Source organism: Protomyctophum bolini (assembly GCF_963924005.1).
Source record: "Protomyctophum bolini genome assembly, chromosome: 20".
Taxonomy (NCBI): Eukaryota; Metazoa; Chordata; class Actinopteri; order Myctophiformes; family Myctophidae; genus Protomyctophum; species Protomyctophum bolini.
This window is the reverse complement of record NC_137881.1, coordinates 27,542,094-27,558,575: the sequence shown is the minus strand read 5'-3', so window position 1 is coordinate 27,558,575 and position 16,482 is coordinate 27,542,094. Positions and strand designations below refer to the sequence as shown.

General features: G+C 41.7%; 2 protein-coding genes across 4 annotated transcripts; one reads left to right on the top strand and one right to left on the bottom strand.

Annotated features, from left to right (window-relative positions):
- Nucleotides 1–1,662: 1,662 nt before the first annotated feature.
- Nucleotides 1,663–5,519, bottom strand: nicol1 (NELL2 interacting cell ontogeny regulator 1). Of its 3 annotated transcripts, XR_013965938.1 has the most exons (5): nucleotides 4,573–4,655; nucleotides 4,227–4,360; nucleotides 3,521–3,609; nucleotides 2,638–3,324; nucleotides 1,663–2,326 (listed from the first exon to the last, which is right to left on the bottom strand). XR_013965938.1 is itself a non-coding variant. In XM_080791825.1 (4 exons), exons 2-4 carry the CDS (start codon nucleotides 4,333–4,335, stop codon nucleotides 3,253–3,255), a joined length of 270 nt encoding a protein of 89 aa, XP_080647951.1. In that variant the 5' UTR covers nucleotides 4,336–4,360; nucleotides 5,405–5,519; the 3' UTR covers nucleotides 1,663–3,252. The 3 variants fall into 3 exon arrangements, 2 of the variants coding, with proteins under 2 accessions (XP_080647951.1, XP_080647950.1); XM_080791825.1 differs by lacking the exon at nucleotides 4,573–4,655 and adding an exon at nucleotides 5,405–5,519 and having other exon boundaries at nucleotides 1,663–3,324; XM_080791824.1 differs by having other exon boundaries at nucleotides 1,663–3,324.
- On the top strand, nucleotides 5,303–15,734 carry nelfa (negative elongation factor complex member A). The gene is made up of 11 exons (XM_080791822.1): nucleotides 5,303–5,513; nucleotides 7,755–7,926; nucleotides 10,335–10,496; nucleotides 11,062–11,145; nucleotides 11,343–11,470; nucleotides 11,576–11,645; nucleotides 11,790–11,881; nucleotides 12,219–12,330; nucleotides 12,561–12,973; nucleotides 13,447–13,546; nucleotides 14,877–15,734. Exons 1-11 carry the CDS (start codon nucleotides 5,304–5,306, stop codon nucleotides 15,059–15,061), a joined length of 1,728 nt encoding a protein of 575 aa, XP_080647948.1. The 5' UTR covers nucleotide 5,303; the 3' UTR covers nucleotides 15,062–15,734.
- The last annotated feature ends 748 nt before the right edge of the window (nucleotides 15,735–16,482 follow it).

Here is a 16,482-nt window from a genome sequence, read left to right as displayed (position 1 = left end):
ACAGTCCTTGATTGTGGCCATTGTAGAGTCTTGGGTTTGTGTTTACTGTGGCTGTATCTATTTATTTCCCCATATATGCTGATCTCTGCAGAGAACCAGCTTTTACTGCCATGAGGAGAAGAGAACGGAGAGTGCTGCATTGATGCGACATCACCAGAGTCCTGTCTTGGCTTAGGGCTCCTCCTAGTGGTGTGGATAGCAGGTTTTGTTTTTGTAAATACTTGCAAGTCCCTTCTTCATGAATAAGTAAAGATGTTTTGCATTGGATGATGAGTTTAGCTTAGAACAGCAAGACCTGACAACAGCACTTCTGTGACTACCTCTGCAGGCCACAGCTTTTCGAACAACTAAACCTGGAGCGAAGTGCTGATTATGGTTGAAGTTAATCCTTTGGGCATTGAAATGGGCGTGTTGGGCTAGTTAAGCAATGTTTATGTGTGTTAATAAATACATTACCTAGGCATACATATACCTACCAACCCATAGAGCAGTTAGGGTTGCACTTCCCTAGTCACAGTATGGAAAAATGCATATGCTGCACATACTTACACATACATGATACTGTGCATTTTGTTGTGGATACAAAATATTCTATTCAAGTATTTTTAAACCATAATGTTTGAATAACGTGAAGAATTCATAAAGCATTTGTATTTAAATAACATTAAACTCTTGACAGGCCGGTGTTTCCAGCCTTCCAGGCTACACTAATTAATAGCCATGGCTGAACTGTTAAACCTTCTCACTGTGAAGAAAACTAGGAGATGTCTCTTTGCTCACGATGGATGCCGAGTATTGTTTGCATTCCAGAACATGCGGTGAGCTTATTGATCTGTTATTTTTGACACTCAACACCATCATACTGTATAAGGCTAAAATCAGTTTTATGTCAAGCCAGCAACTATAATCAGGAGCTGCTTTGGACCTTGACCTGATCAACCATGACTGTCCATTGGTAGTGGTACATGGTGGAAGGGAGGGACTAACTACTAACAGTAATGATGAGATTGATGTGACTAACCTTATGGAAAAGTAGCTGATATCTATTAAAAAAAAAGACAAAAATATATACATTTCTCTTATTTATCTCTATTGTGGCGGCAGTGTTTCAGGAGTAGAGTGGCCAGATGGGAACCATGAGGTTCCCAGTTCGATTCCGGGCTCCCCCAGAGTTAGTGTCGAAGTGTTTCCTGTTTCCTCCGCCATCGGTGTGTGAATGGGTGAATAAGTAAAGCGCCTTGGATAAAAGTGCTATATAAAATGCACCATTGAGAAAGTCCTGATTCTTGGACGTACAATTATTGGACTGGCTGCAGCTTCCAAACCCTGCTACGCACAGCAGAAGATCGAGTGTCCCTTTTTTTTCTTTTTCAGTAAATGTGATGGAGCGCCAAGATGTTCTTTATGATCTTCTCCCATTTAACATGACGGCTATTAGCTAAACCGTGGCAGGAGAAAAACATTTTTTTGTAAAGGCGTGTGGGGGAAAGTAAAGCAGTGACACCTGGGCTGTAGTCGAGCGTTCAAGGCTCCTATAGCCACATAAGCAACCTGGCGGGTTCGAGCCCCGTTCCCGACAACCTTTGCTGCATGTCTCTCCCCGTCTCTATAAATAAAGGCAGAAAAGCATTTCTTTTAAAAAAAAAGAAAGTAAAGCAGTGACGATTTTTATGGTGTTTTTAATATATTAAGAATACTAAAGGCAATTCCTGTGACATAGAAACTAAGAACAATGTTCTCCAAAGTACATAGATGATAAAACAACTAACCTCTATGTCCTCAAGTCTTATAGCAGTTCAGCGAATACTAAAATGTCGCTCTAATTTTAAATATATTTATTACATAACAGTAAAGACAACTTTACACAAGTACAATAGTGAGCAATCCCCCCCTGACAGTTTCTTTGTAGGGTGTCATAAATTTGTAACATCCAATGACACAGTTGACATAATTTACTGATGACTCCATTCACTCAAGAATATACCGGCGGTATGTAGAAACAAATGACATATGTACACATATAGCCTATACTGAGAATAAGTTAACGAAAAGTGCTGTAGATTCATGCTACATCATTGTGCTAAATTTAAACTAAATTTACTCTAAATAATCTCCACCCACTCCAGGCTGCCTTAAAATAATGTTCTGGGCGCACTACTATACGATAACTACTACTGCAGTGTATTCAAATTAAGTTATAATAATGACTACTGCAGTGTATCTAACTCAAGTTATAATTGCAAATTCAACTTAAGTTATAATAACTACTACTGCAGTGTTTGCAACTAGTAACTAGTACTACTGCAATGTATGGTTAAGGTATTTTCTAAACTTGTTTCATAGCTTTTCTATAGTATTTTCCAAAGTAGCAGATCCACAAGCTAGAAACATGTCATGAAGCGACATGTTTTGAACTTGTAGATCTGGTACTTTTGCAAAAAAAATAATATTTGAATCGTGAAAAGTAACAGTTTTAGGACATTTGAGGTTTCCTTCAGAGAGAGACAATATTTAAACATCTTCCAAAAACATTTGAATAATTCCAAACCTTTTCCAGGCCTGGAAAACAGTTTTTAAAGTAATTTCAAAATATTTCCAGGAATTTCATGACTGTGGGAGCCCTGCTTAACTGTTGACCGCTTCAGAATGCAGACCAGGTTCGAAATCAATTCATAGAGCTATTATGGAATTATGCGGTTTAGTAAAATAACCTTGATTATTAAGAGCAACTCAACTACAGTAGTTACAGTTTGTTAGCACATTTCAACAAATAACATAATAATTCTGTAATGCTACTGTTTGACATTTATAGCAATCAAAGATAAATCTCTTTTAACACATTCAATAAATACATTGTATATGGATTCTATCTACATTTTACAATGTACCCTCTACACTAGGGTTTACAAATAACAGCTGCCGCATACAAAAAAATGCACCAAATAAGAATGTATAAATACCTTTACCCATGAGCAAAAACAAACAAATAATCAAGCTGATTAAAAATGTCCAAGTATAGCGTTTAAAAATATAACAAAAAACAAGGTGGTTTCACGTTTAATCTGAAAAACAGCTAAACAATATTATGCATAAAAATGCATAGTCAAATAAAAACCCATACTATTGCTGATATGTGAGAAAAATGGAATTACATTCCATGCATGTAAATAAATCTACAAGATTCTGGACCGAGTATGAGGCAAAGGTTGGAAAGGGACTGTTTTCACCAGACGGTGTGATGTAGTGCGGTGTTCAACGCAGTGAATTGGTGGGCATACAATCACACAGAGCCCTTCTCTCGGCCCTCAGTACCAGCGTCTCTGTCTATTGAGGAAGAGAGAGAAAACATACCGTTATATAAGACAACCTGCTGTCTGAACACCCAAAGCCAAAATGTACAGTATTTTACCTCTGTGGCTTTAGTGTAGACTAGTCTGTAGACTGTAGAGGCACAATATAACATGATAAACAATAGAGCTAAGGTTACACCAGATAAAAATCCATGCTATATTTCACATACCCTTGCGTCAAGGTTGAAAGCAGTTTTCTTTAAATCTTGCAATGCCCTCTGCATGAACTCAAATGCATGACAATCCACACATGGGCGGCCTGGAAAAAGGGACAGGTAAAGAGATGGACATCAGAAACATCATGGGTCTCTCTAGGCAAGACAAGACCCAGACTGCTATACTGCAGTGTAGATTCTGTAGACCCAACTAGAATGAATGGCCAGGCCTACATGTTATGATGAGACATTGATTGATTGATTGATTGATTGATTGATTGATTGATTGATTGAAATATTTATTAACAGTTTGCAGAATTACAGTACATTTCAAGCCCAAACTCAGTACAAAGACTGTTAACTGTGAGTGGACGACCCAATTAAGCATTACACTTGTTTACAAGAGGGTCTACCATGTTCAATTCATCAAAACATTAATGTACAAATAGACACTTCAAAGAACAGAACAGGAATTCATCATAAAGGAGGTAAAAATGGAAAAGAAACATATACATGTGATGTCAACAAAGAGATGGACGAGACTAATAATCATTACTTTCATTAGTCACTAATGGGGAATTATAGCAGCATTGAGCCAACATAGGCCTACTGTTACTGTATGTATTTACACTATTTATGCACACAAAAATAGGCTACACTGTTTATTGAACAGGTGAAACGAAACCGCCGCACAGGATGGATGGAATATAAATGGACCTACTTTCAGCAGGGATTACGGTGCCCGTCTCCTCAGCATCAGCAGCCCGGAGACAGAACAGCTGCACGGCCAGAAGAAGCATCGCTGCCTGCACAAACCCATTGGACGCCATAACGATGGAACTGTAGGTCAATTACCTGGAAATTGGAACACGTAAACAACGGTAAACAACCCCATTGTTATTACTAGTCAATTTATGATGGCCTACATAGAGATATAACAAAATAGCATAGGCTAATTTGTAATACCGTCATCTGCTTCAGATGACACGTCTAAAATTGCCCAATTCATTGTAACGACAAAATATCTTATGTCTACAGACATAATTATTTTATGTACCGATACTCACAAATACGAGAAGATTTTTCACAAAGCACAATGTGAGAGATGCCACCAGTGTCAATTCATCAGCGTATAACAAACACATCAGCCTTCCTATCAATGACTTCAAAATAAAAGTAACATTGAAGCGTGACAAAACTTGAACATCCGGTTCTAGACTTTAGAAATAAAATTGAGTAGATGTTTAAAAAAAGAAACTACAAAATGCAAATGTAAATTCGAAAAATTATAATGCAAACAAAGCGGCATTTTTCGTTGGGAATAAAATGTTAGTTAAAATAAAAGTATGAGTGTTTGTCCCATTATTATAGTCAATGATTTCTGCATTGAAAGATAAAGAATGAATGAAATTAATATTACAAGAGTTTATTTGTCACCAATCATACAGCCATGTGTGAGGTGCAGCACATTATATTGTGCAACATTATAACAACATTTTGGGGGGGTGGGGGTGACTTTCAATGTATTTAATGAATATAAATAAGGGACAGCTAATCTAACTTATAAGTTATAGCTTGAGCTATGCCCTATACATAACCAATAAATATAATAATAATGATGATGATGAATCTGAATCTGCTAATTTGCTAATCCTACAAATATTAATCTTCCCCCATCACTGGATGTATTTATTTATTTGTATTATCAAACAGAAACACTGGGGTGGGCGGGGTCCTCGCGGACGTTCTCTTAGGTAGCCGTTAAAATGCCCGACTGAAAAACACTTCTTTTTCCAAGATGGCGTCGATGAAGGATAGCGACACCGGCCTGTGGCTTCACAACAAACTAGGGTCTACGGACGAGCTGTGGGCGCCTTCTAGCATCGCTTCTCTCCTCACCGTGTCGGTCATCGACAACATACGCTTGTGTTTCTCCAGTTTGTCGCCCCCGGTGAAGCTCAAACTGTTGCTGGGGATGCTGCATCTCCCCCGGCGGACCGTTGACGAGGTGGGTTGCTTGCTGTGACTGCTGCTGCTTGCAAATTAAGCGAACGGCATCATGCTAACATAAAAGCTGTGGAGCCGTGTTGGCTGCACAACGCCACAAACCGCAATAATAACCATGCCATAATCCTAAAAGACCAAGCCAAGTATGCTGTCTGTCGCCCCACTGTCTCTAATCAAGACTTTGTTGTGGTCACAACTTGCAACACACAGCTCATCCAACCATTGCTAGCAAGCTAATTAGCTTCACTGATACTGTTGAGTTGACAGCGGCTAACACACTGGCTAACGTTAGCCAGAGGAGAAGCAGGTTGCACCGAGTGGTTTAATTGGTCTGTCTGTCTGCTGGAGATCTATTCAACTGTGTGTGTGTGTGTGTGTGTGTGTGTGTGACTGTGTGTGTGTGTGTGTGTGTGTGTGTGTGTGTGTGTGGCAATAAGTCTGCATGTCTCATGGCAGCTTGCAATAAGGGGGCTGCACAGTAAACTCCTGATCCAACCACTTACCAACCTCAAGAGGTTTTATAGGTGGACCGTGGAACAGTTCCATTTATAAACTCTCCGACTTGTTAAATTGATATTCAATTGCTTGGTTAGTCTGTGGAACATTGGTCAAAAATGAATGTTTTATATCCTTGGATGAAGACTAGCTTCCATATATGTGTGTTATCGAGTCCGACTTTCGTGGATGCGATAGTAAAAGTCAGACTATAGACTTGATAAAACGCATCTGATAGTACTCGTCTCATCAATGTCTACATCCACAAAAAAAGGTGGAAAGTTAAGACAACATTTACTATGTTCTTTTCTTTTTCTCTCTTGCAAAAAAAAACTAAAACAAAACAAAACTGTGTAAATGTGTTTTGAGCGTTGGCACCCTTTCAGAGTCATAAGTGGTCTTTTTATAATGTATCTTACATTACATCATGAAGACAGTTTAATATAATTCGATCATAAATGGCTCAAGAGCAACAGGCTCATCTCTAAATCCATGAGGATGTTGGGACTTCTGCAAGGTTGTGTGACAGGTTGCTCACTGTTGAAACCTTTGCACATTGTTCCTAATGAAGAATTTCAGACTCTACGCTTTACCTCGGAGAAGCGGTTCCGTGTCAGGATATCCCTGCATTGGTAGAACGGGGGTTGACTTGAGACGGGGTGAAACGACAGCTTAAATGAGACTTAAATTGCATATTTTGCCGGGGCGCCTGATGGAGGGGAAAGGAACTGGTTGGAATAACGTGTTCCTTCCACGCGCTACGTCCAACCAGGGAAACTCCCCCTGTCAGGTGTAAAGGAGCAACTTGGACACTCAGGCATGAAGGAAGCATGAGTTCAAGTCCGTTGCTCTCCCCTTGTCCCCCATATATGGGGACTAGGTTGGTGGAGGGTGTGTAGAGCCCAGGATCACATTAGATGATTGACACAGGGGTGAAAAATGGGTTACAAAAACGTGGGATAAAAAATATATTAATTTTCTGGGTTTTTTGCATATTTTGGTCAGCCTGTGGCCAGTCAACCCCCATACATTATGTGCAGTACTGCTTCCGTAAGATTGCATTGGGAAAACATGGTACTTGCTAACTTCATAAGCTTCGTAAGCAGCTGTTTCACCCCTGGCAAAAAATGTTACATGCCTGTCCTAAATGTATCATCTGTAGCTAGGCAGACATATCTTTACTTTTTGGAAACAATAGTGCGAAAAGGGTTTTTGCCACTGTTTTTGGATTGCTCAACCCCCGTTCTACTGATGACTGCAGGGATATCCTGACACAGAACCTCTTCTCGGAGCTAAAGCGTCGAGTGAGGTTCCAAACGGAGCTAGCACATGCGACATTTCTGTAATTATTGTAGGTTTAGGTAAGCTTGTAGATCTGCTATTTCTGCTTTGTTTTTAAATATTTGAAAATGTATGAAGAGTTTGTTGAAGATTGCACAAGTGGTTAAGCATAATCCTAACCTTTTTTATTTTCAGTTGTCAGAGCTCTTAAGTCACATTGAGAATGTATTGACTTTGTAGATTGGCTATTATAGCCAAACGCTTGCCTATTATGACATAGGGAATAGGGACACACAATAGGGTTCATGTTGTTAATGGTAAAAAAAATTGTCCAAACATTTCTCGGTTATTTCACTGCATAGTGAAACAGAATTAACATTTCAACCTTTTTTGACTCTTTATTCTCATTATTTACCACACAACTTCTGGGATTACAGTTACAATCACTCTGCTCTACTTATTTCAGATGAAGGAGGCCCTGTCAGAAATCATCCAACTGGCTACAGTGGATTCTGAGCCCTGGGTGCTTATGGTGGCTGACATCCTCAAGTCCTTCCCAGAGACCGGCTCCCTCAATCTGGACCTGGAAGAGCAGAACCCCAACGTGCAGGACATCCTAGGGGAACTCAGAGAGAAAGGTAGGCATTATGCTATCATATGTTCTCGTCAGAATAGGGAGGAGACGTGTAACACCTGATTATTACACCCCAATGACCCCATCCTCACTGCCAGTGAAAACTCTTTAACTCTATCTCTACCGCTAGCTGTTAGCATAAACCCCAGCTCATGTTATATAACTTTAAGAAGTCGGAGTTTGCCTGCCCCTGCCCCCCACACACTCTTGTTACACACACACACCGCAGCATTGGAACAAGCACACACTCCTTACCTCTCGTCGGAAGCGTTTACATGGCGCCTAGCGTCGCAGTACAAAAGGCACAAATTAAAACCAAAATGTGGATGGCAGTAAATCCACCAACTTACCAAGGACAGAGATCCTAGAATCTGAGTTATGACGGGTTGAAAATCCTCCCTTCCACCGCTTTGCACTGTGAATATATTTCCAATCCCATAGTTGGAACGGCGGGGAGTTGCTATGGGAACCGGACCAATGTTAAAGGCTTCCGTAGGCATCAACCATTATATAGACGGAGTCTACGTTGGCGTACGTATATATACAGACTTGGGATATGACACCACTTGGCGCCAACGTCCGTAATCCATATATATATGTATATATACATACCTGGGGGAAAGATGTGTTAAGATGTGCTTTTCACTTTCAACAGTGAAATACATTTATCAATCCATCAATTCTGATGTAGCGCGAGCAACAGTATGTTGTGCACTGTGCAGTGATGAAGTCTGACAAACAAATATTCACTTGTCTCTGTGCCCAATATATATATATATATTATTCTTTTTTTGGAGCATGGTGAACTTGAAGATAATGAGCAGTCTTTTTTTTCAATCTGGCAGTTTTTTCAATTGTACTGTAACATGCATTATGCAAACAAACCTATTGGGAGATTTGGGACTGTCAAGTTAAGTAAGTTAGACTTTTCAATCTTAGGCAAGGACTCTCCACCAGCTTACATTTATTATTATTACCGGTAGTATTTACATTTTATTTATCACAAATGGTGAAAACGGCATTGAATCATCTGTTGAGAGTGAAGGAAATTGGATGTCCAAATAGCGTAGTGGATGTGTGGACACAGACAACAGTAGCTTCACTAGCAGCTAGCGAAGCTACCATGTTGTCCATCCAGGCAACTAGAGAGCTGCATGGTGCTGCTGTTTAAGTAATGGTTGGCCCTTTGTGGGCTTTCTTCATTTGTCCATGTATCTTACATTACGAGTACTAGCATGTTATTGTAAACTTCTGAATAAAATAAGCTAATAAAGTATTATTTAAAAAAAGTAAATGTGGATTAGTAGGATTACAGAAAATAATTTGCAGTGGTCTATACTGGGGTTAGCAGCATGCATCAAATCATCATGAAGCTGCCAAAGGAGTCTGAGACAATATGCTTGGCTATAGCTCAATGTAATCACGCAGTAATGTCTTGGCTATAGCGCAATGTAATCATGCAGTAATGGCAGACTTTTGTGTGGTCGTCTGGGAGTTCAACTATGTGAAATCATGAATATCTGTTGTGCTAGTGAGTAGAGTAGTAGACTGTTTCAGTCCTATACCTCGGGAAGTTGTTGGATTAGATAAGCAATACACAATGTTTAATTATTTTTATCTGAATCTATTGCTCTTTTAAGTTGGTTTGCCAAGTAATCCAAGTAACATACACAAGGGCAGCAAAATGAACTTGTTTCTATTTGCTATAATTCTGAAGCCTGAATGTTCAGATGCTGGTTGCTCAATTCTGCTCTGCAGGAAACAGGCAAAAAATAAGTTTCTTTTCATTTTTGCAGGAAAAAGTTGGCATTATACAGCTTCCAAAAACTAATCCTTCGACACATCTTTCACATTGATTATAGAAGCTGAAGCCAAACCGATATATTGGTTTGGCCGAGCTATGCCTATGGGCCATTGTTTTCGGGGTTTTTAATTGAATACAATAAAGTGATCCACACAGTTACAGTCACAGACGACTGAATGATGAAGGTCTATAGAATAGAGGCATCTTTTTGGAAATTATGCTGCCAAGTACCAATGTGTCCGTTGCTTATAGATCTTCTATAAAATCTTAGATAAAATAAAGTTTGTTTTGTATACCGGTAATTTAAAGTTAAATGCTGTTTATGTTGTGTTTGTTTGCTTATAATTTAAGTAAAATGGTTTATCAAATGGGTGATTTCAAGGTTTATTTTGCCCCTTTGTTTTTTCTTTGACAAAATATCAGTCTAAAGTAAACAACAAAAGTTGGTCTCCCTAGGACTAATCGAGAGATTCGAGCATCGGACCCAAATGTCTGGCTTCACTCGTGCTCTAATTGCAATATGAAAGAACTTCAGAATGATTAGAGTAGATATATTTTTCTTTTTTTTTACTCAAAAACAAAAGGATTCCTCTTGATCTAACCCACAGTGAATGAGTGTGAGGCTTCCGCCATGCTGCCACTGGAGTGCCAGTACCTGAACAAGTACGCCCTTACAACCCTGGTGGGACCGCTCACGCCCCCCGTCAAACATTTCCAGCTGAAGAGGAAGCCCAAGAGTGCCACCCTCAGGGCAGAGCTGCTACAGAAATGTAAGCTTGGCCATCTCTCTCACTGTACTGTACTGTACTGTACTGTACTGTACTGTACTGTACTGTACTGTACTGTACTGTACTGTAAATACACACACAACCGCATCACAGGGCTCCTGTGCTCTGAGTGGGGAACAAAACATAGTGATTTCTTCTCTCTCTCTTCACTTGTATAGCAGAGCAAGTCTTGAAATCACACAAACCGAATACTTTCATTGTGCTAATCACAAACGAACTTTGACAAAGCAGATTCTGACAATATCTTAACGACATCATCCATGTTGCACTAGACATCTTTTACTTCCAAAGGCATGTTATATAACATATCATGACTAATTATTTTTAAAATATTGATATTGTAGATATATATTATGATATTAGAATCTGCTTTATTCACATGTACAGTATCTGTGTGACTATTTTCTTAAAGACAGAATTGAGATAGAACCATTGTGTGAATCCTTGCCTGTTGTTGGACATATATTGAATTGAATATTTACTATTTTGATAAAAATCTAAAGTTTCTGTTGAATGTTTTGAATGTTTTTTTCTCATTTTTTTTTAGCCACGGAAACGGCCCAACAGCTGAAAAAGACATTGCCTTTCCATGCGAAAGGGAGAGGATTGGTCAAAAAGATTGACACCACAAGTGAGTTCAACATGCATGCACGCCCACACACACACACACACACATGCGCATTCAGTTTTATAACGATGATGATAATAGAGTTTGAATTGACACATGCGCATATTGGAGGATGTTTGTCAACTCATTGATTCTCTTGTTCGTTTCTTCCTCCTTCTTCCATTTGCATCTGGGTTTAACTTGTTACTTTCACATTGCAGCACCTCTCAAAGGCATTCCCAAGGCTCCCTTCCGCAGTCCCACCACCCCCAGTATGTTCAGCCCTCCCAGCAACCGCACAGCCATTCCCCCAGCCCGCACGCCTCTGCGAAAGGAGAGGGGGGTCAAGGTAATGCTTTTATTATAATGTTGTGTTATTTACCACATGATGGATCGAACAAACCAATGTTTGGAAGTGAACGCATGAACCGAGTGCATCTTTGATTCTTTCCAGTTGCTAGACATCTCGGAGCTGGACATGGTTGGAGCTGGTAGAGAGGCTAAGAGGAGAAGAAAGACATTGGGTAAGATTTTCTTTTTACTTAAATTGGTGTTTTTGTTGTGACTTTCTTCCAGTCCTTCAAATAATGAAAACCTGGCTGAGGTTCAGGGCCATAACGTTGTTGTTGTTGTTGATCTTCTTCTTAAATGTGTGTCCTCCGATTCAGAAACTGAGGCTGGAGAGAAAGCAGCCAAAGAGGAAACGGCGGTGGTTGAGAACGCCACGCCAGACTATGCTGCTGGCCTGGTCTCTACACAGGTATTCCCCACTCTCTTTGTTTTTGTCTTGTTTTACAATTCACTCAGCTTATGTTACCATATGCAATACTGTGTTCACAATCTCAGTACTATATTATAACAATACTAGCCCATACCCAAGCATTGTGTGTGTGTGTGTGTGTGTGTGTGTGTGTGTGTGGTGTGTGCATGCAATTGGTAATTGCGTTTGCAATTCTTATATCGCAAAAGTTCTTGGCCCGATATTTAGTCCCACACCTACAGTATCAACTTCTGTTCGGTTCTCTCAGCTCTCTCTCTCAACTCTTCTCTCACTAGTGTGCACCGCCACCCGCTCACCCATGTGTCTTGCGTTTCAGAAACTGGGGGCGTTGAGTAATGAGAGCGCCCTCCCGTCGACCAGCTACCTGCCGGCTACGCCCAGCATGGTGCCGTCCTCCTCGTACATTCCCAGCTCGGAGGCACAGCCAGGTCTGTCTTGTTTTCCCCTGCATGTCATAAACCTTATAGGCTGTAATAAACCATCATAAACCACCATAAACCTTATGTGCTCCTGTCAATGTGACCACCGTCCTAAACCTTATTATGCTTTGTTGACGGTACTTATCAATGCTCTTCAGCAGCGCATTGTGAGCCATGTGGTCAAACGGAATAATCTCACATAATACTGAGACGACTCTCTTTTCCCCTCTCCTCCCCAGCTAACGCAGGCGGGTCCGGCCGGGACGCCCTGCAGTCGGCGCGGCAGCCAGAGGAGTCGGCCACGCCGGGCGCAGGAGGAGGAGGAGGCGGCGTCGGAGCCACCTCTGCTTCCTCCACGGCCTCCGCCGCTGGGACCACCACCACTTCCACCCTGCCCGGTCAGTACAAGCAGAGGACGCCCATGTACAACGCCACCGGCACCACGTCGGCCCCCAGCCCCGCCACGCCCGCCTCCCCCAGCACGCCGGCGTCGTCCACGCCCGCCAGCAACGGGCCCCCGGCGGCCGCCACGGCGGCCAGCCAGCCGGAGACCCCCGCCGCCCAGCCGCCCCCCAGCACGCCGCAGGCCGCCGCCACCCCGACCCCCACGCCCACACCTCAGCCGCAGCCCAAAAAGAACCTCTCGCTCACGGTAAGGAACGACCCCCCCGAGGACGGCTCGAATCGAATATAGATTTCCGGCCCTATTTCAAATGGTATAGTAGTGTTGTTATGCGGGGAAATAAACTAACTGGGATAGTGTTGTAAGTATTAGAGTAGTATAGCTACTATTGGGAGTGTGAGTTCCTGTGTTTATTCTGCATTAACCCATTCTGGACGGGAACCCCTTTTGGTGTTTTAAACATTCTGTTATAGTTTAGCTATTCAAAAATAGCAGACCTACAAGCTCGTAGCGCGCCACCGAGTGGCGTGCTACAAGCTTGTAGGTCTGCTATTTTTGAGAAATCGTGAAAATATTTATTTCAGAAAACTGGAGGATTTAGAAGATTAAAAATTTCGAGGTCAGGCCAAAATGGATAAATGTCATACTTGCAGACAGATTTGCTAGAGTCCTTGGACGTGCTGTGTTAAACTCTCTGCCATATTGCTCTGTCTGCTCCCCAGAGAGACCAGATGTACGCTGCCCAGGAGATGTTCAAAACGGCCAACAAGGTCACCAGACCAGAGAAGGCCCTCATTCTGGGCTTCATGGCTGGATCCAGAGGTACAACAGTTCTCTTACTGCCCGTTTTAAAAATGTCTAATCTACATTGGCTTTTTCAAAAAATATTCCTGTTTACCATTTAGTGCATATTTCACTTTTCTTTTAATTTTTTTTTAACATAAGCAAATAAGTGAAAATGGACTGATGGCTCCTCTATTTTTTTCCCACGCTTGCTTTTAAAACCATTTTTAACTGTTGATACGGAGTCTTAAAATTAGCAATTGGTTGACTGTTCAGGTGCCGCAAGGCTAAAGTACAGTACCTGCCCACAAACGCGGAGTATAAAATCCACCGCAGTGCTTTCAGTTAGTCCCGACGGTCTATATGCTCTAGTCTATACCAACACAGTTGGCTGTGTTCAGGGGAGGGAGTCCTGATGGGGAGGGGGTGAACTTTGTCATTGCACATAGTACATATACTCCTACAGGCTTTGAGAGTGCCCGTCGGTGCGAAATGTTGAACTGGAGGAGTAGGATGGAGACGCTACGTCTCTCACTTTGGATTCTTATTATTATTATTTTTTTTAAAGGATTCTTGTATATTTTTAAGGGGAGCCAGCCCCTCCTATACACAGGTTCAATGTTTGTCTTTAGTTCAATGTTTGTTTTGTAAACGCCATTGACAATGAAGGGAAAATGTACGTCATAATGTAACTCATTACGTCATCATGTCTCTTTATTGTTAACGGTGTTTGTGTTGGCACCGTTTGTTTTACATCACCTAATCGACATGAGTTAAACTTTAATATATTAGCGCCCCTCACTTCACACGGGTGTGATTTTTACTATTGTAATGCCCATGCATTACAGTGTTAAGGAGAGAACGTCCGCACAATGTTGAATAAGCTCCCACTGGAACTTTATTTGAATAAAGGATGACAACGTTTCGACCCCTTATGGGGTCGAAACGTTGTCTGCCATTTGTGTAATAACCCATTTTGCGCTGGAACCCCTTTTGGTGTTAGCATTACATTATGCTTTAGCTATTTAAAAATAGCAGATCTACAAGCTCATAGCGCGCCACCGAGTGAGAGCTTGTAGGTCTACTATTTTTGAAAAATCGAAGAGCGACTGACATACAAGACATTTTTAGAATCTGATCTCAGGTCAGAATGAAAACTGTCAGGATGTAGAAGACATTTTTAGAATCTGATCTCAGGTCGGAGCTTGTAGGTCTGCTATTTTTGAAGAATCGAAGAGCGACTGACATATAAGACATTTTTAGAATCTGACCTCGGGTCAGAATGAAAACTGTCAGGATGTAGAAGACATTTTTAGAATCTGATCTCAGGTCAGAATGGGATAATGAACCTATAACCCTCGTCTTGCAGAGAACCCCTGCCCGGAGCAAGGGGACATCATCCAGATCAAGCTGAGCGAGCACACGGAGGTCCTGCCCAAGGCGGACGGCACCGGGAGCACCACGATGCTGGTGGACACAGTGTTCGAGATGAACTACTCCACAGGACAGTGGACCCGACTCAAGAAATACAAACCCATCACAAACACCTCCTGAGGGCACTTTGGACAAACCGAGGACAATCCCGTACACACACACACACACACACACACACACACTTATGTTTTCACTTCTACCTACAAACAAAAATACAAAGTTTACATTGATACGGATGATCACGTACAGTACACAGACACACACACAATGGGCCAAATCGAAGCGCTTGGTTGGGGATCATGATCCTTCCTCTCAAAAAGTTCCTGCACCGCCAAAATGCAGGATTCTTAAAAGACAAAGACTTTGCTTATTTCTTTTTCCTTTTTATCGTTTGTTTTTGGTTTTAATTCCCTTTCAAATTCCTGAATGTCATTGTGGTCCATATGGTGAGTTGGGAGAGTTGTATGAAACTGAGAGGGATCATTATCTCGGGCTAGGCCGGTGCCTTTTTACGAGATGCGCTTGTACGGGAGGTATGCACGCACGCGTCATGTGTCTAGAGGGGGAGGAAAAAAAAATCGCAACTGTCCACGTTGTGTATGAATGTGACTTTTTGCGACCTGTGTTTTAGAGATAAGACTGATTAGTGACACAGCGGTGTATGCATCACAGACTAAACAAAGACAGTCGACACATATTTCCATAATGGCTGTCCCAAAGTGCTGTTCAGAAGATGTTTAGTTAGTTATTTCATCCTTTTTTCATAAAGGAAGAAAATAAATTGAAAACGGACTCCACAGCTCCTCTTTACTCTTCAGGGATTTCTATTTCTGTCTCTGAAAATGTGGATCTGTGTTGACCTGTGTCCTATTTCATCTGATTCTGCAAGATCTCTTATCTCTGCTCCCACATTCATACTCTTATTTAGTTAGTAGTTCGGCTCAATAAGTCAATTCATACTCCCTCACGGCTAGCGCTGAAGTCGATTGTAAATATTGAAGGTCCTTGACGTGAATATGTTTGTTGCCGGGAAGTGAGCCTCGCACAGCGGGTACATGTCTACCACCGCCTCGCCTAGTCTGACAACACTGCAGCCAGAGGCAGCTACTGTGTCCGCTGTGCAGAGCTCATTTCCCTGCCACAAAGCGTTTGGAAGTTGGCTTGTGTCTCTTCCAAAACTCCCGGTGTTTCGTTGGCTTCAACGCTGACAAATTGAACTTCAAGCTGGGGCTGAATGAATGAGGAAATGCCGCTGGTCGTCACAACATTTCAGTGTCACTGAAGCCCCCCCCCCCCGAACCTCTGAATGACGTCACATTGTAGTCTACAGAAGCCTTTAGACTCGAGCAGACAACTCTTGCACAATCAAATGCTACAGTACAATGATGCACAGAAAGCTGTCATCTGTTTGTCATTTCAAATACTGTATATTTTTGAGTGGTGCAACCACTCCTTACGGAACTGTGTGTGTGGCTGGGTGCCTGGCTGGGTGGGTGCCTGGGTATGAGCACGAAAATAGCATGGTTGTTTTTCTCCACCTG

Excerpts from the sequence above, each read along its gene's own strand:
- nelfa (XM_080791822.1), top strand. The coding sequence starts at position 5,304 with ATGGCGTCGATGAAGGATAGCGACACCGGCCTGTGGCTTCACAACAAA. Across the intron at positions 11,146-11,342 it reads CAAAAAGATTGACACCACAA|CACCTCTCAAAGGCATTCCC; the intron begins GTGAGTTCAACA and ends TTCACATTGCAG. Across the intron at positions 12,331-12,560 it reads CAGCTCGGAGGCACAGCCAG|CTAACGCAGGCGGGTCCGGC; the intron begins GTCTGTCTTGTT and ends TCTCCTCCCCAG.
- nicol1 (XM_080791825.1), bottom strand. The coding sequence starts at position 4,335 with ATGGCGTCCAATGGGTTTGTGCAGGCAGCGATGCTTCTTCTGGCCGTG. Across the intron at positions 3,610-4,226 it reads CACCGTAATCCCTGCTGAAA|GCCGCCCATGTGTGGATTGT; the intron begins GTAGGTCCATTT and ends CCCTTTTTCCAG. Across the intron at positions 3,325-3,520 it reads CTTTCAACCTTGACGCAAGG|ACAGAGACGCTGGTACTGAG; the intron begins GTATGTGAAATA and ends CTTCCTCAATAG.